Source organism: Amyelois transitella, chromosome 22 (genome assembly GCF_032362555.1).
Source record: "Amyelois transitella isolate CPQ chromosome 22, ilAmyTran1.1, whole genome shotgun sequence".
NCBI classification, from domain to species: domain Eukaryota; kingdom Metazoa; phylum Arthropoda; class Insecta; order Lepidoptera; family Pyralidae; genus Amyelois; species Amyelois transitella.
This window is the reverse complement of record NC_083525.1, coordinates 2567876-2594673: the sequence shown is the minus strand read 5'-3', so window position 1 is coordinate 2594673 and position 26798 is coordinate 2567876. Positions and strand designations below refer to the sequence as shown.

At 35.3% G+C, this 26798-nt stretch overlaps 2 protein-coding genes across 2 annotated transcripts in view; one reads left to right on the top strand and one right to left on the bottom strand.

Moving 5' to 3' along the window:
- The window catches only part of LOC106139571 (T-box transcription factor TBX1-like), a 28968-nt gene extending 26637 nt beyond the window's left edge, over positions 1-2331 (bottom strand). Inside the window, exon 1 of the mRNA XM_060950705.1 lies at positions 2219-2331. Within this exon, the coding sequence (XP_060806688.1) occupies positions 2219-2267 (49 nt within the window). The 5' untranslated portion in view covers positions 2268-2331. The remainder of the gene's footprint in view (positions 1-2218) is intronic.
- A 5358-nt stretch (positions 2332-7689) lies between these two features.
- On the top strand, positions 7690-26743 carry LOC106140702 (fatty acid synthase-like). Its single transcript, XM_060950832.1, has 40 exons — positions 7690-7785; positions 8041-8186; positions 8610-8802; positions 9618-9738; positions 10245-10448; positions 10977-11093; positions 11377-11555; positions 11810-11952; positions 12283-12486; positions 12919-13105; positions 13761-13923; positions 14160-14329; positions 14691-14842; positions 15036-15219; positions 15589-15737; positions 15943-16127; positions 16539-16658; positions 16951-17060; positions 17537-17727; positions 18121-18278; positions 18520-18774; positions 18972-19086; positions 19195-19431; positions 19554-19982; positions 20179-20328; positions 20567-20679; positions 20949-21099; positions 21427-21598; positions 21848-21960; positions 22225-22383; positions 22700-22872; positions 23177-23326; positions 23409-23612; positions 23745-23853; positions 23931-24051; positions 24524-24674; positions 24864-25011; positions 25303-25479; positions 25735-25837; positions 26147-26743. The coding sequence occupies exons 2-40, from the start codon at positions 8055-8057 to the stop codon at positions 26701-26703; spliced, it is 6849 nt and encodes a 2282-aa protein (XP_060806815.1). The 5' UTR covers positions 7690-7785; positions 8041-8054; the 3' UTR covers positions 26704-26743.
- Positions 26744-26798: the final 55 nt, after the last annotated feature.

The following is a 26798-nucleotide window of genomic DNA, read 5'->3' as shown; positions in this document are numbered from 1 at the left end:
ATACTAAATTATTATTATTCAATGCCAACATTTTTAAACACTTCAAAGCTATACAAACATGTCAATTCTAATTAATGACCTACCGGGGTGGCCATTTTTTGTGGTAATTAGTGAGCGGACATAAAAACACTTGGCCACTCTGCCTGGCTAATAGTTCGCTTGTTGAATGTTATAAAAATTATGATGTAAAGTACTTTGTAAACTAATAACTATGGTTAAAAATAGGTAAATCTTTCCTGCTTCCTATTAATCCTATCATATTATTATTGTAAATGCGGAGTATTGTATGGAAGTGTGTTTGTGGGTCTTTCACGCAAAAACTACTGATGGATTTTTATGAAACTTTGCGGAAATAATATCTGCCGTGCACCAATAGAACAAAGAATAGGACCACTCCATTCTTCTTGTAGGGGAAGGGCTAGCAATTTGTCACTATTTTATTCTCAAGTCCATTGTTAATTCATACAGCTGAACGTGGCCTTTCGGTCTTTACAAGACTGTTGGCTCTGTCTTCCCCACAAGGGATATAGACGTGATAATATGTATGTATGCACATTGTAAAAAATATATAATACTTATGTGAAAATTTATAGATATTTAAGGAGTGTAAGTCGCAAGCAACAGCTAGTGCCTATGATAAATGTGAAAGTTTGTAAGGATGTGTTTGTTAATCTTTCACGCAAAAACAACTGAACGGAGTTTTATGAAAATTTGCAATAATAGAACTTAGTCATTGGAATAACACAATAAGTTATAAAATTTTGAGGTGAACGAAGTCCGGGGCAATTAAAAAAAATTTAAAAATTGATACTGTTAAAAATAAGGGTCAATACACACTGTGGTATTTAAAGCGCGCGTTTGTCGCAGATTCGTCTTTCGTCTACGTATCTTTGACACGTCACGGATGCTCGGGTTGCTAACTTTATCATGTGTTAATTGAATGAGACGTAGGTACTTACTTACTACCACAAAATTTGTTTATTTTGGGTTCCAAAATACAAGGTTTACATAATTCAGGCAGTTAATGAGTGGTTAATGATACCTAGATCGCGATACTTGGGTACCTATTGAAAACTGTTTTCGGTGTATTTCTTTGAATAATCTCATTCTACACATTTCTTGAAATTTTAATTTACTTATTTAATTTTATCTATTCATGTTTTTATGTTAAAGTAATATCATTAGAGGTTAATTATTTCAAAGACATTAATAATGATAAAATTAAGGGTCGATACACACTGTGGCATTTGAAGCGCGCGTTCGTCGCAGATTCGTCTTTCGTCTACTTATCTTTGACACGTCGCTTGCTCGGGTTGCTCACTTGATGACGGATAAATGAATGAACCGTATCGGATAAATTCTTATTAAAATCCACGAATATTTATAGGGCTACAGACCTGGTCTTTAAATATGTTTCGCATATTATAAGTCTACTTAGTTTAAATTACAATCAATCTATTATGATAGGTATCGCAAATAGGTAGGATACCATTTCAATGAGTGTATTACATTCGAAAAAAACTTACTCATCTGTAAGATTTATTTCGTTAATGTTCTGTCATTTGATGGAGATGAATAAATAAAAAAGAAATAAATTAGAGAGACAGAGAACGTTATAATAATGTGAGCTTCGTCTACAGAACAGTTTTCTCATATGAATCGGGATAATATTTTCTTAAATACGACTTTTTGTACAAGAGTCTCACAGTCTCACTTCATCCGTGCATCCTTGACGCGACGGATGCTTAAGCTGCTTAACCGATGATGGACAAATGAATGTCTTTAATCGATTATGAGACTAACTGGTCATACGACTTTTTGTTTTAAAAGAAACATTTATCGTATCTCTATTCTTGACGGGGCAGATAGAGTCAACAATCTTGAAAAGACTTGATGAATACGTTTAGCTGGAAGGCTTAGTAATAATGGAATTGTGATTCAGGTTTTAAGGGTTTCCTATTTCTTTACACACACGGTCTTTTGTCTAGAAGTTTGTTTAAGTGGAAAGCCATCAAAATAAGTGACAGCTGAATTTTCGCTAACTTCTTATAGTTCAATAGTTGCCAAAAGTACTGCTATTCTCTAGAAAAATAGTCGCCCCAGCGCCAAAAGCACTTATCGCCTACTTAGCTCAAACACTACTATCTATCATTGACTGCCAAAATCTATCATCTACCATCCCCTAGCTCGCCATACATCACTTATCACTATCACTGACCGTCTAACCGCGGCTGCTGCCATTCCACTCGCCATTCCTGTCCCTCCATCACATCACCGATTATTTTTTCAGCAAGCCACTATAAATCAGGTTGCGTTAGACGCGCGCGCGCACCCGCGATTTGACCGCTTCTGTCGTCGGCGCATGTCGACGCGGCTACGCCCTACGCCTCCCGCCTTTGAGAGGTGGGCCTTATTTGGGGTGTATATTTTTGTTTTGTCTCTGGTCCGGTGTAGCGGGTAAAATGAGGTTTTTATGTAGTTTGTGTGAATTTTTGTTTGTGTGCGAATTTTTTTGGTATTTTAAATTTAGAACAATATTAAAAGCTCAATTGTGTAGGTAAGATCTAATTGCCACCTGTACAATAAGTAATGATCTGAAAACGGAAATTGTGGAGCCATATGGATTCTTAAAAATGTCTGCCTGTATTCGGTGTAATCTCTATTCCCAAAGGAAAGCGAATGGAAGCAACTAAGAAAAAAAGCATTTCGCCCTGTAGGTACGACGACCATTTTCCAAACTTTATTACCTAAGTGTGTAACAACAATCCTGACTGTTCAGACAAACCCAACCCCAGAGATAATTAAGAGGTAATAATATAAGTACTGAAATATCAAAACTTTTAAAAACATCAGAATACAGTTTTTGGCAATTTGAAATCAGAAAATATTCTCGGAGATTTTCCTTTTTATTTGTCGATCAATCGGTGTTAATCTTTATTTATTATTTTAGTACCTAAGTACTTACTAGGCCTCTTGTCTTCTGACGAAAATTGGTTAATTGAATCTACACAAATAAACTTCCCAAAATGACGATCGCCAATCGTATACCTAAGTAGTAGGTAAGTAACTTAGTAAATTTACTTAGGTATTTTTTTGTTTTGCCGCTCTGTCCATGCAAGGGAAAATATCCAGTAAATTTCCTTTCCCGATTCCCGTGGGAATTCAGAAAAATCCACTCGCTTACATAGTGCGAATAAGTATATCTAAGTAATACCTTGATCGCGAAAGAAACCTAAAATTTTTAATTTCAATCTAGACCTAGCAGCTTTGACTATTCATTGAGTTAATCAGTCAATCAGTATCCTCTTATATCTCGCCTTTCCCAGAGGGGTAGGTAGAGACGACATCTTTCCACTTGCCACGTTCCATGCATACTAGTATTTCGCTTCATCCGCCTTCAAAATTCTTTTCATGCGCGCTCGTCGATACTATTTTACGAGTAAGATAAATTAAATGATACTTGTTTATTTTTACGAATTGAATACTTATAGGAAATTGCGACTGTATAAATAACGCAATTCATTATTTGTTTACAGCCCAAGGCGGGAGAATACGTGGTGAAGATTGATATAAGCAGTCGTCAGCGCAAAACAATTGAACTCTGAATGTACTGTGACTCATCATGTAGAGTGATGATGTGGTTATTGCGAAGTACATATGCGTTATAGGTTTATGCAAATTTTTATATAAATATATATTTGAATTTACTGACTAGCTTTATCGCGGGGCTTCACTCTTGTGGGAATAATCAGAATAAGAAAGTTTTGTCTGTTTTTAAGCCAAACCGCATGTGTACCTATTATGTTTGTATTATAATTAAGTAATCTTTTATGTCAGTGCATTACATTTTAAAAATTACCTATTTATGTGAAAACTTGATAATTGTGAAATCTATGCATTTAGTATTATTTACTATGTCAGTTACAACCACTGTAAGGTTTCAAATATGTAATATTAAAAAATAAAAGATTTTTGAAATTGTCACGAGAGCGACAACTTTGAAACTTTAGACACAGTATTTCCTAGACGGAAGATTTAGTCAAAATTGACATTATTATGATTATTTTTTTTTTATTCATGTCTGAGAAATATAAGTCACATTTATCTTAGTACTTATAAAGAAATACCGCATGTCCTGCCCCCGAAGCATAGCACGCGTGACGCTCTTTTTATCGCGCGATAAAATACAATAGCGGTACCGTTTTACGTCATAATAAAAAGCGAAGCAGCGATCGTTTTACGCGCGATATAAACGGCGTCTCTGGTAAAACTGTAGCAACATAAAATATAACAACAATATCAATCTTTTAACACAAAGATATAAATTCAAATTCATTCTTAAACGTTTAATAAATTAGATACATTCATTTGTAGCTTTACAAAAATGTTCTGACTAATAGGCGGTGTTATAATTTGACCTACATCTAACCTCCTCCTCTCACAAACGAAGCTTTAGTGAGGTAGAAAGAGACAGTTGCGACGTGGGCGGAGCCTGGATAGATCCGCCCACTCGGTTTGAGGAAAAGTTCAATGAAATAAAAAGAAAACAAATTAACGATTAACGCTTACTAGTTAGTTTATTTATGGTCGATACTAAGTTCTTGCGTTTTCTATCGTGAGTGTTGGGTTGAGATTAAATTACGACTTCTACCGTACTTCATTCCTATCGGGGTGGAAAGAAAGGACTTTTACTTTTATCTCGCGTTGCTTGTAGATTTTAGATTCCTCTTTGTACACGTCTCGTAATCTTAGCCATTGGTACCTACTAACATTTTATATGACTTAAGTATTGGTTAAATTGTATGCATTTTTGTAGATATGGAGTAATATCACTTCCATTTTCTATATAACTATAATAAATCTATACGTTTTGTGGCAACATATGCTACATTTATATATAACTAAACCAATCGTTAAGTTCCATGCGTGTATTACATGAGCGAAGAATAACAGTGTGTGATGATTATAAAAATCAATCAAGGCATATTAACTTTGGATTCTTCATTTAGGCAAAGGTCCATTAGCAAGTTAAACGTAGACTTTTGACTATATAAATAGAATTGTGATTCAAATAGTGACAGGTTGTTTGTCCATGGCCTAAGAATTCCAAGTTTATAAACCCAGCCCTAAGTCGCCTTTTACGACATCTATGGGAACTAAATGGAGTGGTTCTATTCTTGTTTTTTATTGGTGCCGGGAACCACACGGCTCATATGTGTATCCCGCTTCAAAACTCCACCAAACAAATTCCCAGCACTAAAACTCTCAGAAAAATCAAGAGCTCTATTTACGTTTATGGTTCTCTACGGTGACGACAGGCCTAACGACGCCATCTTCCTGCCGCGCATTTGTCTGTCATCGGGCACTCGCTGCGCCCGCCGGATGCACCAACGTTCATAGACTAAACAGAAACACCATGAGTTACGGCGAACGTGGAACTTGTCTGTGGTATCGTGTTTGGAATTTGAAATTTTTGCGTGCGTCTGGTTTTTTTTCGCGCGTTAATATTTAATGTTCGCAATTCGGGTAGATAATTTTTCGTTCGGAATTTAAATTTGGAGTCTGCTTTTGTTTTTCATCTTTAATTAAAAAGTGAATCAGAGTTATAGAGATGATTCGGAGAAAGATTTGGATTAAATTTTACAAAAATGTAGCTTAAACATCAAATTACACGTAGGATTCACTAGGGGACGCTAGTACCGGAATAACAGTCAGGGGAAATCTTTATCGAAAATCCGCTACATACATAAATTCTCTCCTTTTTCCCGAAGGGATCGGCAGGGACTACATCTTTCTACTTGCCGCGATCTCTGCATACTTCTTTCGCTTCATCCACATTCATAACGCTCTCCATGCAAGCTCGGCTTCTGCCAGGACTGCCTTCCCACTCCTACCTTTCTATCCACAAAATCCGCTGCAATTTGAAAAAATCGTAATAATAAAATTCCATAATGACACCAAATAGTTGGACACCCTCGTGGTACTAAGCTTTCTTTGTAAACACTTTGCATTGTTTATTGGAAGCGATCGTAAACTAAACTACTGTTCACCGTTGGTGGTTACGAAATATCTTCTTATTTTATAATTACGGAAGCATGTGTAAAAAATAAATACAGTACGTACCTACCCTTGTTGTAAATCCGTCCTATGAAAATCCGTAAGATAACAAATGTGAATTCGTCGTTAGCAAAAAGTTTGGTAAAGATTTTTATGAAAAGCAAAGAGGCTGACTAGACCGTATAGGTAAATCAAATTCGTTCAGGCAAATTTTCTTCCGGGAAATGACCACGGAAACAAAGTCAGGTCATGTACGGAATAGCTACTACACTAGGCATTTCGAATTCAATTCGATAGAACTACCGGTTAATACAGAAAAATAAGTGATTATAGTGCCGTGTGGTTGCCGGCACCTATATCTTTCCCATGGATGTCGTAAAAGGCGACTATGGGATAGGCTCATAAATTTGGGATTTTGCTTTTGGACGCCGGACTAACAATCTGGCACTATATGAATCTCAATTCCATCATTAAGCCAAAGAGCTGAACATGGCCTATCTATCGGCTATTCAAGACTGTTGGCACTGTCTACCCTGCAAGGAATAAAGACGTGATTATATGTATGCATGTAAAATATTTTATGAATATAACATTTAGAGAGACTGGTATTAGTCCTTCGAGCCGGATGAACCTTAACTCGTCCTAGCTCATAATAGAATTCACACTAAGTCAAATGTGAAACAATAAAAACAATTGACCGATATCCCAGCGACCGGTCAAGGTGGTAAAGTATATTATTTTTATCTGTGCAAATATAAATGTCATAAAACCATCATCGCCATTCAGGTGAACGGCCGCGCGCATCGTTTCACAAGATGGCGTCCATATTTCCATCACCGTTGTGTCTGATGCGCGCCAAAATAAGATTATTGGAAATTTGACACACAAGAGCGGGTTTACGATCGCATCTAGACGTTTTATGTGTATGTGATGACGCATGTGAATGGTCCTTGGGTATTTTGGGTAAACATTTTTAATAAATTTAAAAGAACTAGACTTCTGGCCGGGGATTTCGGAAATTAAGTATACCTATCTTCTAGTGCCTACTAGTTTTCAAGTGGTTGATGGCACTATTGAATAGGATCACTCTTTCTCTTTCCCACGGATGTCGTTTCAAGTAGACAGAGTAAAAAACTTGGGATTCTTTTTTTAGGCGATGGTCGCAACCTGTCACTATTTTAATCCAAATTCCGTCACTAAACCATGCAGTGGAACGAGGCCTTCTATTCTTTTCAAGACTGTTTGCTCTGTCTAACCCTTAAGAGATCTTTCTTTCTTTTCTATATTATGGCTTCCACCGGACTTTCGGTGATTCTGCCAATGTCATGGTTTGAAGAGACACGAAGTTACAAAAATGGACGGTATACAATCTGAAAGGAGAAGGTTAACAAATGTACAAACACAAAAAGACAAACACAACAAGTAGGTATTGTTAGTAAAAGAGAAGACAAGTTAATGATTATAAAGAAGAGAGATGAAGACGTAATTATATTACCTACCTACGTTTTTTGTTTTTTTTTTAGAATTTTTTCTATTAATTAAGTCTAATAAAAAACAAGGTCTAAGTTCGTGGTGAAGTCATTAGCAATACAAATTATTAATAATATATTTAAATACTTAGTCTAGTACTCTATAAATAAAACAGTTAACCTTGAGGGTGATATTTGCATCGTGGGTCTCCTGACCAACGAACGTAGCTATATTGTTAGTTATTAGAATTATCATTCGGTAAGTATTGCCTAATCTTCTTTACATTTATATAAAACTCTTCCATTACTTAGTGACTGACAGACAAAACCCAAACCACTGGGTCTAGAGACATTTAATTTGGCATTCGTTACTTATTTTGTTTTTCGAAACACTTACTAAGAAACTAGAAAGGATAAAAAATAGAAATAAAAAATAAGCCAATAAGTCTCCAAAGATAGAAAAGACAAAGAAAAAATTAACAGTAAATCAAAAATCTAAACTCCACCCCGGCAGAATATCCAAAAGAAATGACGCCAGTCCCCCAGGAACCGGTGCAGCATGAGGCGGCGTCCAGCGACCGGGTGGTGATCTCCGGGATGTCTGGGCTCTACCCCAACGCTCATAATGTTGAGGAACTCTCAGAAATCTTGTATAATAAGGTGGGTGAGAAGCGAAGGTATGATCTAATAGAATCTTTGCTATTCCTTCATTAAACTATGAGACGCAGACGGAAATTCGACCCTAAACCCTTGAAAAAAGGACCCTTTTGTCTATGAACATATTCCCCGACGAGTAATGTTTGCGATCATTCAAAAATAGAATAAATGAATTCTTATCTCTTGGATAGGCATGTTACATCTTCGTCTTCAACGTCACTTACCATCAGGTGATTTGGATGACAAATGCCTAATGCAATATAATATAAAAAAAACTAACAATTCAGTTACTATTACCACTGTCTTGTAGGTAACACCTGCATCAAAATTCACAAGACATTTATCTTTAAGTTGGTTCAAGCTGTCTTTTTGTAGACTACAAAGTCTCAAAGACTAGTCACCAAATAAAAAGAGTTTAATTGTCAGGTGAACCCCATCACGGCGGATCACAAGAGATGGACGTACAACCACCCAGAAGGTGCCCAGCACATCGGCGCAGCCCCGGACCTCACACTGTTCGACTCACAGTTCTTCAAGGTCCATCGCAGGCTTGGCAACAACATGGATCCGATGGGACGAAAGATATTGGAGGAATCGTACAAGGCTATTTATGATGCTGGTAAGTCTCTCTCTTTTTTATCTGGCGTCTACCCAGATGCATCCCCTGCTATCAGATTTCGACATTGGTCCGCTATTTTACTTATCTCTTTCGGCGGTGCCCTATCTCTTGGTGTTTTCCCTATGTTGCTTTTAATATTTTTATCGTCTCTGTTTTTACAACCGCGACCGTGAACCCTTCCTGAGAGTTCTCTAGTCGCACATACCCTTAATCGCTTTTAACGCCTACAACATTCACGGCAAGCAAATGGTGTGGTTATATTATAAAGTACCGGAAACCAGACGGCATGCCGGAACTTTTGATAAGTATTACAAGTAGCCACAGCGGAAAATAAGGGTCACGTGTAAAATGCATTCACTTCTTTGATTTCACCTGTCCATTTTTAAAGTATTTTTGTCAATTAATTTTCTTGTTAACCAGTTCATTACTTATTAGTGTTTTACTCGGAACGATGACAAGTTATTCCAATATTTTCAAGTAAAATAGGTATAGATTGTATATTGCATTATATTATTTAAATTTCTATGTTTGTAGCAGTATAATTTTTGACCTACGCTGTGACCCTATGGACGTCATATTTTTTTTACTCACACTGTTTGAATTTAGAACTTTGATAAAAGTTGCATAATAATCAAGTTGATATACATAAATTAAATATGCAGTGACATTTTTTTCCCTCGCCGTAAAAACGTATGTTCAAACTCGATACGTATATTACATTGTTTATATATATATTTTAAACAGTGAAATAAAAACAAAGGCTATTTTTATTTATTGTAAGTAGGTATTTGCCACTGTTTATTGTATATTTTCAGGATTGAGTCCAGAACACCTTTCCGGGAAAAAGGTCGGTGTGTACATTGGAACTTGCTTTTCCGAGTCTGAAAAGGCTTGCTTTTACGTCGCTTCTTCGAGAACCGGCTTTGGCATTGCAGGGTAAGAGACCACAAAGAGTGACACATGCTTTTACATACATCTTTATTCCTTAACGAGAAGACAGAGCCAACAGTCTCGAAAAGACTAAAAGGCCACGTTCAACTGTATGAATTAACGATGGATTCAAATAGTGATCGTTTATAGCCAAAACATGTTTATATATGATAATCTAAAAGAAATCCCAATTGGGTTAAGTCCGCTAATGTATATACTTATTCTTTAAAATCCAATCAATTTTTTTGAAATTTTTAATTATTAACCCAATGTGCAATAGTTTACAAACAAACAAGAATCCTTAACCAAGAAAGGAAGTGCATGTGATGACGCATTATAAATCTTAAGCTCTGCTTGCGATTGACTTGTACAATCTGCGTTGGAAAAGAAAAAGCTATAATAAAAATCTAATAAACACTAGTTTTCTAGCAAACCAGCATGGTGGCTATGACAAAGACTGAAACTATTTTTTATCTGTTGGTTTCCAATCTAACATTTGACTTGTGTCTCAGATGCAGCAAGACTATGTTTGCGAACCGCGTCTCCTATTGGTTGAATGCGAAGGGTCCATCACATGCTATTGACCAAGCGTGCTGCAGCTCAACTGCAGCAGTTGAAGAAGCTTATAAAGCTATAAAGAGAGGGGAATGTGAAGCTGCTATAGCTGGGGGTTCCGGCTTGTGTCTACATCCACAGTCTTCTATTCATTATGGAAGGTAAGCGCGGGAGTGCCGGAATAATAGGTGATTGTGTTAGTAATTCTTAGTTTAAAAAATAAGAAATTACAATGATCACTTGTGATTCCAGCTAATTCATATTTGGTCGAACGCCAGGAGAATGAAGAAGACTAGGACTACATACATACATAAAATCACGCCTCTTTTCCGGTGGGGAAGGCAGAGACTAACTCTTTCCACTTGCCACGATCTTTGCATACTTCCTTCGCTTCATCCACATTCATAACTCTCTTCATGCAAGCTCGGCGGTTTCGGGTACCCTTGGCCTGACCCTTTACCAGGACGTCCTTAATTTGATCAAAATACGTTCGTCTAGGTCTACTAGGACTACGTTAAACATAAATCCTTGTATTATTTCACCAAATATGTCTTAAGATACAAAAAAAAAGTTTTGGCAAAACCAAATAATTTTGTTTCAATAGTGTTTTATCTGTGAACTTCTTCTGGTTCCGAACCGTATGTGCATCTGCATTTAATTATAAATTCTAGTTAACCAGAAATTTTCAGGATCACAAAATTATCCAAGGATGGTAAAACTAAATCTTATGATCAAAATGCTGAAGGACTTGCAAGGTCTGATGCTGTTTCCGTTTTGTTCCTTCAAAAAGCTCAGAATGCTCTAAGGTGGGTATCTATTAAATTTTTAAAGAAATTTTAACAGTTAATTGGTTTGTTAATCGTAAATTTCTTATTTTCGACCATATTTACTTGACTACTTTGCCACAACAAAAATAATATTTGGGTTTGCTGTTATAACGACAAAGGTAATTTATTTTCGTTGCTGCTTAGTACTGAAATTTTATCAGATCCGTAAAAGGAAGATCGAACATTTAGCCGGTTATTTTTAGATACAAAAATGTACCTAATATTTCGTTAATTTACATTAAAAACCTTGATCAATTTCCAGAATTTATGGAGAAGTAGTTCATATAAAAAATGAGTTCCTTGGTATAAAGGAAGGAAGAATTGGTCCTAAATTTGGTTTTGATCGAAACACTATTACTATGGCTGCTTTTATAAAGAAAGTTTACGATGAAGCTGGTATTCCACCTTCTGTTGTGGAATATGTGGAAGGCTTTGGATCAGGTTAGTTGTTGAGTTCAATTTTAGTTAAACTGAATGTTATGTAACACATTGAAGTTGTTTGAGACTAAATTAGTGAGTACTTAGCTCATAAATAATATTTTAGTTATAAACAACAGTACTTTTGATTTGTTCAGTTAAAGTTTTTGGGTATTTTATAGTTATCTAGAATCTAAATAGCCACGGTGAAAAACTTATATACCTACTTTTTAGTCATAAAATAACTGGTCCTCATCAAACTCTGTTTCTAATTCCAGCTGATCCAGAAGCTGATAAAAGCGAGTTGGAAGCTCTGGCCGCAGTCTTCCCACGGGATAAAAAGGAACCATTATTATTGGGAAGTGTGACGTCGAACATAGGTTATACAGAAGCCGCGAGTGGAGTAACGGCTATAACTAAAGTAGGTGTTGTTATATCAAATTAATTTAATGATAGTTTAGAAGTAAATTTATGTAGGTATATGAATTTTAATTTTTTGAACAATAATAATTAGATCGAAACAACCATATCCATTACTGAGAAAGTCAATTACTTTACAATTATAGATAGTGGGAAAGTCAATTAAAGCTAGCAACGAGCGAGCAGCCAGTACTAATAGACATAGGAATCTGATATGTATGTTTATTGATGAATCGTGACAATTCCTTGAAATTTCCATGAAAGTATTAAAATCGAAAATTCTTTATTAAGCAGGAGTAGTATAAAAGTTCTTTGAACTCCAAATTTACAGGTATTACTAGGATACCATAAAGGGGAGTTGGCAGGAAATTTGCATCATGAGACGCCTCGTCAAGATGTACAAGCGGTGCGTGATGGACATGTGAAAGTGCTTGATGATAATTACAAGTTCAAGAGATCCTTCACAGCCATCAATGGGTTATCAACTACAGGAGTCAACTCTCATGTTGTGCTTCATGGAAATTATAAACCAAAGGTAATTAATTTGAACAAAGAAAACATTTATTGTAGTCTTTTCGAAATTTCGAAGTAAAAAGCTTATGATTATGAAACTAAAAGAGGTTCGTTTATATAAATAACAAGGAACTAAATTGAAAATTTATTTCTTAAAATGATTGGGATTGGGAATATCATCAATCAGACTTTCTCAACCATACAAGAAATTACAATTCACCTTTTTCATCAACATCACTTTCATAACATACAAAGGTAAATATTTAGTAATATCTTCTTCTTGGCGTATCGATAATCCTTCCAAAAGTCAATTTTCAATTTTCCCATGGCATTTAAATAGCCTTATGGAAATTTAATATAATAATTCGGATAATCAATTCGGAATATTCCGTTTTGCTTTCTCTCAGTCAACATTTCTTAGAGTAATAAATTACAAATATATAACAATTCTCAGGATACCAATCGATACAAATCGAGCATCCCGTGGTTGGTAACAGTGTCTGCGAGAATGGACACAGCAGTTGAGAAAATGCTGGTGCAGCTGAAGACCAGACCCGTGGACCCGGAACAACTGGCACTGTTGCATAATATCCACAGCAAGGCCATATCTGGACATTTGGGCAGAGGATTTATAATTTTAGGTCTGATTTTGTTTATTTCTTCTATTCCTTTATCTATAAATAATAGTCTTTTGATTAGTCTTTCAGACAAGAGTTGGTAGTAGTTTAATGTTGACGGATCATAATTCCAAACGTAATCATTTGACTTCTAGGTAGGTACATCTTAGAGAATAACACATACATACATACATATAATCACGCCTATATCCCTTGCGGGGAAGACAGAGCCAACAGTCTTAAAAAGACTGATAGGCCACGTTCAGCTGTTTGGCTTAATGATAGAATTGAGATTCAAATAGTGACAGGTTGCTAGCTTGTCGCCTAAAAGAAGAATCCCAAGTTTATAAGCCTATCCCTTAGTCGCCTTCTACGACATCCATGAGGAAGAGATGGAGTTGCCCTATTCTTTTTTCTAATGGTGCCGGGAACCACACGGCACCATTAGAAAAAAGAATAACACACTTGAAAGTAATATGAATGTAGGTAAGTACTTACCCGATTCAAATGTAGTGATAGTTATCATGATTCTCCTAGCGTTACTCCCGATTACGTCCTATCCTCTGTAGAGACGAGCCCTAGATGATCTTTTTGATACATATGTATGTATGTTGTTACTTGAAGATGTTCACCGAAATCTTCATAGCTCATCGAAATAATTACAATTATTTTTGAACAGATACGAATGCCGAAAACAAAACGGTCAGCTTATCAGAAAAAGCAGATTATTTCGATGACGTCAAGCGCCCCCTGGTCTTCGTGTACAGCGGCATGGGATCGCAGTGGGCCGGTATGGGTGCTCAACTCATGAAGATACCTATTTTCGCAGCAGCTATAGAACGGTAAACATTTAAAGTCGTTTTTTGACCCAGCGAGCGGATAACTGTCGAATGGCTGAGCTGATTTTGATGAAATTTAAAATTTGATTCTGTCAATAGAATTTTTACAACTGCTTTTTTGAGATACCTAAGTAATAAAAACTCAAATGTTAATTAGATGTACTTGATTGGGTGATGAAGTTGCAGAGCAAAGCGCAACTCGTCAGCTTTTAAAAAATAAAATATATTACTAATTTCAGATGCAACCGAATACTCAAACCTAAAGGCATTGACATCGTCCACATAATAACAACTCCTGAGGAGAACATCTTCGACAATATTCTCCATTCCTTCGTTGGTATCGCCGCTGTACAGATTGGTCTAACAGACGTCCTGAAGGCTGTTGAACTAGTGCCAGACTTTATTATAGGTAAGAGACAGACGCACATATTACCTTATGGATTTTGTAAGATTGACAAAATAAATAAATAATAAAATGTATAACAAATAATACAGATAAAAGTAGCGCTAAATAGAGAAGGTGTATAAGGTTTTGCAGCGGAAAGCCACCAAGGGAACATATTCCACCAGGCTAGATGTTATGCCTCGGTAACCGCAACTCCTACAAGATTTCGTGCTTATATTTTACCGACGATATTTTAGTTACCTTTTTTTTAATCAGTTAATTTTTTTGCGTGATCTAGTATTTTTCGCTATGCTTAATGACGTAAAGATATCCACATCCACCATTTAATAAAAAAATTGATTCTGACAATACATGAAATTTTCAGGTCACAGTGTAGGCGAACTGGGATGCGCGTACGCTGACGGATGCTTCACGGCTGAGGAGATGATCCTGGCTGCTTACTACCGAGGGCTGGTGTCCCTGCAGACGCCATTCATAAAGGGCTCCATGGCTGCAGTCGGGATTGGGTATCAGAAGGTATCTCTTCATATATCATCCGATTGTTTATAATTTTGACTATTTTTGTTTGTTTGTAAAAAAATATAACAACAACTGTATAAAAGAGAATCCAGCAGAAGTTCAAAATTAAAGCTTCACACATACATCAAAACGTTACTAACAATGCAGAAGCTAGTTTCATGGTTATGGTCTGATGCACTATTTATTACAGATCAAAGACATGTGCCCCCCAGAAATAGAAGTGGCCTGTCACAACGGCCGCGACTCCTGTACCATATCGGGTCCTGAAGACGCGATGAAGAAGTTTGTAGAGAAGCTAACGGCAGAGAGGATCTTCGCTAAAGAAGTGCCATGTTCTAATATCGCGTACCATTCTCGGTATATTGCGGAAGCTGGTAAGTACTTAAGAGTATCTGTTTTTATGGATAGGCTATTATTTAAAAAGAAGAAGACAAATCTACCTTTTACCTAGAAGCATATAATTTTGAATATTATTAAACCGTAGTTGTAGTAAGTGCTGGTGAATGTGATGACGCAATGCAACTGATGTTTGTGACAGCACAGTGTTTTGATATTAAATCTCAAGTCAGAGATTTTAGGCGCTTCGGAAGAGCGGCTCTTTGACAAATACATAGAAAAAGAAATTTTCATAATAGGATACAAAGCATCACTCAATGAAGTTAACAAAATTACAGCTTTAAAGCGCAAGTGTAGATAATGGATAAAACTCTGAACGAAGGCACTAAGTAGTTATTCCTTTTTAGGTCCAGCACTCAGGAAACACTTATCAGAAGTAATCAAGACCCCAAAAGCTCGCAGTAAAAGATGGTTGTCATCTTCTGTACCTGCCGATAAATGGAACGAACCCTCGGCCCAGTATTCATCTGCCGAGTACCACACCAACAATTTATTGGTAAGGTTCAAAAGTTGCTTCGGATCGGATCGGATTAGTATCGGGCCATTATATAAATTGATCCAAAAGAACATTAAAAATATGCAGACTTTTGTAAAATTTAAACTTAGACTTCCTATTAAACACAGCTGTCCATTGCTTCGTTTATGAAAATCTTTTGAGAGTATTATGATTGAAGTTAATCCTTGACAAAAACAATCTGCAGAGCCCCGTACTATTTGAAGAAACCTCTCAACTGTTACCAACAAACGGGGTGATGATCGAGATCGCGCCGCACGGGTTACTCCAGGCCATTCTGAAGAGGTCCATGCCTGACAGCTGCACCCACATTGCTATGACCAAACGAGGCCACCCAGACAACGTGATCAATGTGCTTGAAGCTATTGGCAAGTACGTGATTATCACCATTATTGCCATTTAGTATTTACACACTATTAAATATGTGATTATAATTGTTATTTCGTTTATGTTTGAATCTAATTCTTCTATTACTCTTAGTCTTTCTTTCTGCATAGTTTCAGAATTAAGTGCATGTTCCACTAGTTAATCGCTTTTAATTTTTATCTTGATTGTTTACTTAATTATTAAGTACGTTGGAATTTAGTCAAGTGTAACATGCGCTTTGATCTTTCAGTCAGTCGTATATGTTCGCACATCTTCATTGATGCTACTTAGATGTTTCTAATATTCATTTATATTTACTGTGCAAATTTTATGAGCTTGCTTGATTTAATGTCTATGTACTGAAGTTAATTAATTGTCTAAGCTTGTTATGTTTGTTATAAGTTTCATTAATTTCAGTTTATATGTCGCTGGCTACGTCCCAAGAGTTAGTGCGCTCTATCCCAAGGTTGACTTCCCAGTTTCAACTGGCACTCCGTTTTTGTCCAACCTGGTTCATTGGATGCATAGTGAGCAATGGTGAGTCCAGTACACTAAGTAATTACCCATATTTTGATACAACATAGTTTTGTTTTATTTTGAAAATAATGCATTAGATTTCCATGAAAATTTGGCAAAATAGTAAAATAATATAACTATCTAGGATTATAATTTTTTTCTGCAAAAGAGGTTTTTCCAAAAATTTTACATTTATTTCCTTTACAATTTTGCCATTCAGGCGATCAAGTAACATCAAAGTACAAAATTTTATAAACTGAAAATTAGTTTTATTATATTTAGTTCAAACACTCAAATAAAAATTTTCTTTCAGGGGCATTTCATTGTACATGTCCGCACAAAGAAACAAAATAGCATCTTGTAAATTTGTGGTGTCCTATCACGACGATGATTATAGTTTTCTGCAAGGGAATGTCATTAGAGGTAAAAATAATATGGTTCTTAATAATATACTCATAAATTATCTGTAATTACAACCTTTTCGTTTTACTCCGAAATATTTTACCATTACTTCACACTTAATGTTTTTGACACCATTATTGTTAATGCTAATCTTAATGTTTGTGTACTGTATCGGGAGCGATAGTACGATTTCGACCGCCACCAAGGGGAAGATCTTCCGCCAGGCTAGGTGTTATGCCTGGGGAACCGCGGCTCCGACGATGTTGTGTCGGAGGTTGTACTTATGCTCCAATCCGTGAAATCTTTTGGGCGATTTAGGATACACGCTGAGTTAGGCTTAGTTGCGTGTGACATTTGAGATGTTGCTATAGACTCTACGCTGCTATTGGTTGTGCGCGGCGTATTGTCACTGTATATGGTTGTTGTGACTTGTAGCGTAGAGATGTCGCCACAAGTACTATCATTAAAATTATAAAAGAAAAAAACTGTTGAAACAGGAAAGACAGTATATCCATACGCGGCGGCACTAGTCGCCGTGTGGGACACCCTGGCGATGTCCACAGGGCAGAAGAAGAAGCAGCTATCAGTACAGTTCAATGATATACATCTGTATGCACAGCCCATACTCCACGACAGAAGATATTTGAGGATCCATGTCAATTTGCACCGGGGTACTGGAATGTTTGAAGTAAGTGATCTTCTTATGAATTTATCTTTATGGTGTTTTAATTAATTTGCTTTCGCTTTTTATTTTCCCAGCCCTTCTTTTTGTGTCTTCTTAAATTTAAGTTTGTTAATTTTATGTTCAATGTCGGTATGTCCTTTTGATGAATATTTTATATTATGTATAATATAAGCTTAAAGCAATAAAGTCTTTTGTTGACTTTACGTTGGGAGAAAAAATTCAGAAAGAAATAAAAAAATATGTAGTGGTTGTTTGTTACCGTTATTATTTATTTCATTCTGTTTTTTAGTATCAGTAGTTTTTATTAGAGGCACCAGGCTATGTAGAAAACAGTAGAGGCTAAAAAGATTCAAACTTCGCTTTTATTTATATTAAAATAATACTTTACTTTAAAAGGTTCTTGATGGAGATTCATTAGTTGCAACTGGATACATAGTAAGAAAAATAGTGCCTGTCAAAAAAAATATCGTTCATCAAATACCGGAGTACGAAGGGAAAATGCTACAAAGCGATGAAGTTTACCATCAGCTACAAAAGAGAGACTATTCATATAGGTATGATAGCAAAATCCATTATTACCATAAAAGAATTTGACCTAGGATGCTGCCTTGTGGCACGACACGGTTTTTTAAATTCGTACTAGGACTCACTTTCTCGAGCGGGCTCGCCCGCTTTTGACAGAAATCAAAGGAGAAGATGGAAACATACCTTTATTTGAGATAAAACTCTGAAGTACAGAAGATAATAAAGCTAAACTTTTTCTTTAAATCTTAATATATAGCATTATTTTTCCAGCGGAGAATTCCTTAGCATCCATGACATGAGTGAAAATTGCAACAAAGCACATTTGCTATGGTCTAACAATTGGACTACCTTTATTGATGGGTTGCTACAGCTGTACACTTTACACCGTAAAACTGATGGAGTATCTGAGCCACATCTTATCAGAAGTATGAGTATAGATGTGAAGGAGCATTTTAGGAACATATTGCATGCAGATAAGACAACGGTTTTGGAAGCAGATTTTGTCCCAGAACATGATTTAATGTGGTATGAAAATTAATAACATTCATTTTAATAAGTGTAGACAATAGGCAGATAATACTAAATGTATAATAATACAATAGTACTTCAAGTAACAGTTCAGCAAACAATTCCCAAAAGAAGTTAAATTGTTTTTTTTTTAATATAAAGATAAATATTATAATATTGACAATAGCTTTTAGCAAACATGATTATTTTTTCAGTTGTGGTGGAATAATGTTAGAGAGTGTGGTATTCCGTGATTTCTCACCGGTTGTGAAAGAAATTGCACTTAAATCTCTAAAATTTGTCCCTCGCCATCGATTCGGCGAGAGTGATGTAAGTATATATGAGAAAACCTAAGATTTTTTCTTATTGGTCTTTATTGTCATAACGCTGATGTCTGTTTACAAAGTTTATTACTTTTGAATTTTGAAATTATTTCAGTTAGCAGAAACTTTACAAGTGTATCTACAAATCATTATAGAAAATATAAATAAAAGCGATCTAAACATTGTTGACACTATTTATGAATCTGATTCTGATGCCGCCAATGAAATTAAGCGCATATTAAATAGTGACACTAAGTCAAAATTAACATATAAACAAGCAAATATGGAAATGATCAAAACATTAGATAATGTTGATGTTCTAATAACTAAAAACTTGTCTAAAGATGAAAAAGTAAGTAACAAAATGTTATTCTATTTAAGTGTGCTTGTTCTTTTAAATAAAAGAGATATAATAAAATAAAATATGAAGTTAAAGGTAATTAACTTTTGTTTAACTATTCACTTCATTTTTAGCTGACAGGAATACTCCACGAAACAATACCAAGGAATACATTTATTATCAATATGGAAGATTCAGACAATACAAAATTACGCCCATCCAATCTTTACCGAGTGGTTTCGACTTCTAATCACAAGAAAATTAGAATTGAGCTCGCGAAATGGCGGCCTTTAGTTCCTACAACTGGAATTATTACCATCACTGTAAGAAACCATTCCGATCTATCTCTGCTATCAACTTCAAGAGCTAATCTCCCATTGGGGCATAAATTAGTTATTTTAACGTCATATCCTCAAATTCCTGGACTTAAAGATCTAGTAGCAGCATGGCGGAATGACACAGAACGGAATCAAATTTATCTGATAGCCATGAGCCAGGATGCAGAAAGTCAATGCTTGACCCAACTCCCTGATTTAGATTTGGCATTCAACGTATTGAATAATGTAAGTATTTCGTTTCCAAGAAAACTAACTACTTAATGGACAGCAATGAAATTTGGCAGTGGATATTCAGTTTTGAACAATGGCTGTGAATAATATTCCACTTTAAAATATAGCAACGACTCCGTAACAAAATGTATATATATGTATAGGTATAAGATATATTTGGAAATTATTGTACAGTTTTGTGTATTTTTAGGGCACTTGGGGTGGAGAATTTTATTTACCATATATTGAAAAATTGTCAACGGAGAGTGTTGCGAAATTGCAAAGCTTGCGATTAGGAGACATGGAATCTTTGAGATGGGTTGAACAACCTGCATTGAAGGGCTCCGGTATTCCAGCCACGGTTTGTTAAAATGTCACTGTTTATTATGAATTTATTACATTCATCCCAAGATATAGGATTTATGACAGACAATAATTATATTAATAATAATATATCTTTTAGCGACTTTTGAGTACGAAGCTCCTCCATAAAGGTCTCCAATGGGATAAAATTACAAAAAACATGATGAAGAGCATTCCAATAAGACGAAGAAAGAATAAAGTGTCAGAATTGTAATAAATGAAGTGATATTTTTCAGGTCCATTACTGCAGTTTCAACCACCGTGACGTAAAACAAGCTATGGGGGTGTCGAAATATGACGAGGACAATGTTAGATCATACGCAATGGAGTTCAGCGGAGTGACTGACAGGTATAAATCTTATCTATATTTAAATTTTTGTGATTGTGGGTTTAAACAAGGTTTATTTTATAAAAAAAATTAAGTGTGTGGTGGTGATTGGTAAACCCGAAAAAAATACATCTTGATGAGAAATAAATTTATAACAATAAATCAATAAAAAAGCAACCTGTTGTTGGCAAAACGCTTCATCGAATAGCTACAGAATTTTTTTTTGCAACAAGCTTTTTTTTTACATTCAACTTTTGAACTTCTTAATTTTGATTTATGATCGTGTTTAGCGGTGAACGTGTAATGGGATTAATACCAAAAGGAGCCGCCAGTTCCCGAGTGCTAGCGATCCCTGAGCTGCTGTGGCCGGTACCAGATCACTGGAGTCTTGAGGATGCTGTTACTGTTCCACTGGCATATGCCCAGGCTATCCACTGCTTAGTAAGTCTCATTCCACTTTAAGACAACATGGTTCTGGTCTTGAAACTTCGTTAACGGGTTCATATGCTTAATCAATAGGTTAGCATAGCTTATCTAAAAGTTTAGTATTTTATAGAAAGCATGAAACTTTCTTTAGTCTGAATGGTATCATTACTTGAAACAAAATTGCCATCAATGACTCCAAATTTTGTTTATATCTAGCTATTTATTCTAGCTAAATTATTTGCCTTTATGATTGTAGTTTAGGGGATGTTTATCCAACTTTACTAATAGACTAAGAAGAATTAAATTATACGCTAGTTTAACACTTAATAATGTATTCCACAGTTCATCAAAGGGGCTTTAGTAGACATAGAGAACATATTCGTGCACTCTGGCGCTGGAGGCCTGGGGCAGGCTGTTATAAACCTCGCCCTGGCTCGCGGCAGCAGAGTGCTTACATCAGTTGGTAGCATTGAGAAGAAACAGTTCCTTCTGAGACTGTTTCCAATGTTGGATGGTAAGTATTTGCTATCTATATGCTATCTTTATATATGATAACTATTGATCTGCTTGTCATATTTACCGTTTGCCTGTTTACACTATGCAAGTTGAGAAGTACGATTCTACCATAGAATCTTAAAAACCTGTATTAGTATAGCTCCTGAAGGTCCTTTACAGAGTATATAGGAAGAATAGTAGAATAAAGTAACTCTGTACACTAAAATAACAATACATAGAAATAACTAATACAAAACACATGTTTTAGAGAACGATATTGGAAATTCAAGGGACCACACATTCGCGGACATGGTCTTAACGCGCACTAAAGGAAAGCGTTGTGCTATGGCTTTTAATACAGTTGAAGGTGCACTTAAAAATGTAAGTACAATGTAATCTAAAAATATTATGGTATGAGATGAAGATGATTAAATTCCTTGCTACTAATAATACTATAAATGCAAAAGTTTGTAAGGATGTGTGTTATTGTTACTCTTTTGATGACGATTTTGATAAAATTTAGTACACGCGTAGAATATTACCTGGACAAACACAGTGTACTTTAAATCCCAAAACTTCCACAAGAGCAAAACTCCCGGGTGCAGCTAGATTTGAATATTTTTTTAAAAATCTTCTACTTTTTAGAGCACCCTTCACGTCACCGGTCATAATGGTATCACCTTCGATTTCTCCCAAATATCTAATGCGGAACACTATAATTTCGGGATGTATAACTTAATTGAAGATAGAGCGTACATTATTATGGATGCATCTACTCTATTTTCGAAAATGGATGTTATGAAAGTAAGTTTTTTTCTATGGTTTGTTGTTTGTCTTAGTTTTTTTTTGGTGTCGTTTGGTTCTATAAAAGAAACCTCTTAAATAAATTGCCATAAATAGAAAACAAGAAATATTGCAAGAACCATTACGGTTCGTTTTTCATATAGATGATAGGACCATACCATAAGAAAGATGAAGTAGTTAATAAAAACTAAGCTGTCAAGTACATTTCTATTTAATTCTATTTTGCTTCTCCCAGCTCCAGTTCCAAAAATAATTAACGAAAGATAAATAAGAATTTGTTATATTTGATAATTGATTTTAATGAGAAATCTTGCAGAGAATCCAGAAACTATTGGCCGAAGGTGTGGCTCAGGGTTATGTGGTGCCGCTGACTCGCATCGTATTCCCTCCGAACGAAGCGACTCGGGCGCTCAAACTCCTGGCATCTGGGAACCATAGGGGCAGGGTTGTGTTGAAACTACACGATTTTGATATACGAGGACAACCCAGGTGTCATTTGATGATGTTTATCTTCGTATTAGATGCATGCAATGCAATTATGTATTTTACTATCAGTTTTATTCAAAGAGTGTGTATGAGCACCTTTATCATGTTGCAATGAATCGATGATTGAAGTGAATTTTGGCATTATGACAAATCAGACATTGTATAGCATTGTTTATTATTAGAACATGGGATTGGCTATTAATCATGAAAGCCGAATAGATTCGAAATTCTAGTTGCATCTTCTTAATTCACCCTTACTGCATGCCCTCCATGTATATTCTTCATTCTTTTTTTGTTTTAATTTTAGAATCGTTTGCTGCCCTGAATATTGTCACCTTGTCATAACAGATGATTATGACTATTCACGCCATTGGGTGAAAAGGCTGGTAGATCGTGGTGCTAAAAAAATAAGAGTACATTCTTTGACAGCAAATAGTAATATACTAACCGAAGTAACGTGAGTAGAATTTGCTGATCTTAAAAAATATACTTAAAGGTATCATGCTAAATAGAAACCCAAGTCTTAAAATTATTTTCAGAACATGGAAAAATCAAGATGTGGATATAGGAATTACTTCTGATGGAGATTTGAATAATATCAAAGGAGTGCTTGGTTTGCTAAATCATTGCGTTAGAGCTGGTCCGATTGAGGGTATTTATATCATTGACGGGAATAGCAAGTTCAGCCAGAAGATGGTGGATAACTTGGACATTGTTGCAAGGAAATCATGTCCTGCACTTAAGTATGAAAACATTGATTATTAATTAAATTTACTCTGATTAAAAAGAATTCCAATCTTTAGTATCTTTTCAACAGTTTTTTCCTAAGACAACTCTCATCCATCTGGACTTTTATGACTCTAATTTTTGTTAAGGTATTTCGCCATTGTGGGTGACAATAAGTTATTGGGACAAACAATGTGCAAATCCAGAGCTAAGGATGGATTGCCGGCCAACAAACTTATTATACCTATAAAGAATAAGGTAAGACATACACCAAACCAACATGATGGCTTATTGTTCTGTTACAATTTTATAAAAATATTGTTTTTGATTATCAGCTTAGCAGTTCTCATTTGGATGCAATGGAACAAGCTATTCGCTCAAAAGAACCAGTACTAATTGCAAATTGTCGAGACAATAAGGAGTTTTGTCTGCTACAACAGATAGCTTCTATAGCTGGTACTATTTGTTTATAAATTGAAAGCCTTAATCTGTGTGGTTCCTTTCATTGGTAGATAAAGGTTCATTATAATAATACTATTTCGCTTTACTACTTCCGTTCTGTACCCTAGCCAAATGAAATGATCATCTAATGCTGTCATTTTTAATTTTTCAATAAAATGTCTAACAAATTATATATTTTGATGTTCATGTTACATGGTTTCTGGATAATCTATCTATATTCGTGAAAATTATGATATTGTATCCTATATTCGTAAATAAAAATAAAATTCACAAAAATTGGCTGTATATCAATTTTTTGGGCTGTTAAAATTATGACAGATTTCTTTCTTCATTCTGGGCGTCTCTTTTGAAATGATTTTCATATTCTTCTTCTTTTTCTCTTCCTGTTTGCACTACATTCTTCATACAAAGGTATTCATGTGTTGTGGGTTAGATTTTGTCCAACTCTAACTTAACTTTTTTTCAGAAATAGAAATTCCTGCTAATGTCGATGGCAGTACCACTCTAGAAGCTCTAGGCATTAATGACGAGAAGTTGAAATCATTATATACATTTCTGAGGGACAGTTACAGTTTTTGTTACAGTGACGACAAGTTAAAATCTCTGACAATTGATCGGTTGGTTCCGAATTTTAATTTTTAAACAAACTTTACTTACGTTATGTCTAAACTGCAACCATTGATCAACGCAATTTTAATAAAAGCATTTATTTATTAAACTTTTTGCTATTTATTGAAGGTTTAATTAATAATTTTGAACCTTTTTCTGAACCTTCGAATTTCTTAAACATGCGTTTTATTTTTTAGGATCAAATATTTAGAGTCGATGATTACTGAATCAGAATTTCAAGAAGTGGAGGGTTTGAAGAACTACTTCCTCTACGTTGATTCGGACGAGCTCTTGGCTACAACTGAAATGGTGTTTTTGCCTACTATGGGCAGTAATTCTACTATGGTGTGTTTCTATTCATGTTTTAAAGGTCTTTTTAGATATTTTTTAAATAAATTTACTCAATATTCAGCTCCGATATCATTCAGATAGGTATAAACAAGTCGAGTGTGGTTCTTTAAAGTTCTACCTACAACTTTACTTAATACAATACTGTAAATTCCATCCGTCGAATTAGCTTGTAATAAAACAATACTAACATAGTAGTATATAAAGGTTGTAAGTGTTGTCTTCAAGACACTAAAAAACGCTTTGATGAGTTCCGAAATTTTTTTTACTGTCCTTAATATTTTCCAGAGAGCTGACGAATTCGACCTGACCCAGACATACTTATGCATGGTGCCAGGTCTCGAAGGTCACAACCAGCGTTTCAAGATGCTATGTGAGAGGCTGAAGCTACCAGCTCTCGTGCTGCAACCAGGCCTGGACAATCTTCAGGAGACGATACCTGAAATAGCTAGGAGATACGCTGAGGTACCTACAATCAAGATCTAAAAAAGGACTTTTGACTCTGAGTGATTAAGTCAATGTAATAATTAAATTATTTTCGAATGAGATAAAGCAGGGTTTAAATTGCCCATTTATTGACGAAAAAAATTACATAGAAAATCATATCTTACTCCACATCGTAGCCTTCAGATTATTTAGGTGACATAAATTTGTAGTTAACTGTATTTGTAATAACTTTCATTATATTTTATGAAAGCATCAAAAATTGTAAATTTGCAGACCTTGCTTAAGAAAACGGAACTGAAATCTTTCTTCTATTTATTGGGCTACGAGTGCGGTGTACTCATTGCTTTGGAGATGGCCGCCATTTTGGAACAACATGGTAAGAATGATAAATTACGAATAATTGAAGGAGCAATTTGCGATTGCATCACTGATAATTTAGCATTACAAAATGAAAAATTAAAATCGCCAAAAAGAATTGTGTAGGATTAATTATTTAAGGTTTAGATCTACAACAAGATTAGTACGGATTAGATTTTTGAGAACCATAGATATAGCTACCGCTGTTCAATAAAAAATCTCTAAAAAAATTGTGTAGGATTTGTTATTTAAGCTTTATGCATGAAAACTACAACAGAATTCTGTATTTTCAAAGCCAGAAAAAAAAAATATAATAATATTTTAACAGGCCTCACTGGTACGGTCTACTGTATCGGTGCTTCCCCAGAAGATTTCAAACAGACGCTAGAGAAAAATTTAAACAATTACAAAACAAAAGAAGATCTTCAAGATGCAGTAGCACAGCACATGTTCACGATTATGGGAGGAGACATCAAACAGCTTAAAGATTTAAAGAACTATCGTACTTGGGATGAAAAGGTTCAAGCCGCTGTGAGAACACTAGTTGGTCAGGTTCCACATTCCGCTCAATATGCTCACGCGTTGATAAAAGCAGCATACTCCAGAATTCTTCAGGTCAAGAATTATAAGCCAAAGCCGTTCAGCCTACGTTCGCAAATCGTGCTGATGCGCGCTTTCGAACAACAAGGAAATTTACAGATGTATTCCAAACGACCAGTGATCGTTTACGATTTGAAAGCAAAAATGGTGAACGCTGCTTATGATTTGCAATGTTCTAACATCATCAATAGACATTTAGATAAAAAGCTAATTGAAGAATTCAATGAGAAGAATATTTGTGACAGTTATCTCACGAATGGTGATACTTATATGGTTATCAACTAATGTTTTATTTTGTATTTTCTTTTGTGGCTTAATACCGATCTAGTTCATATGATTTCCAGGGTTAAAAAAATATATATTGTTTGTTATTAACCTGG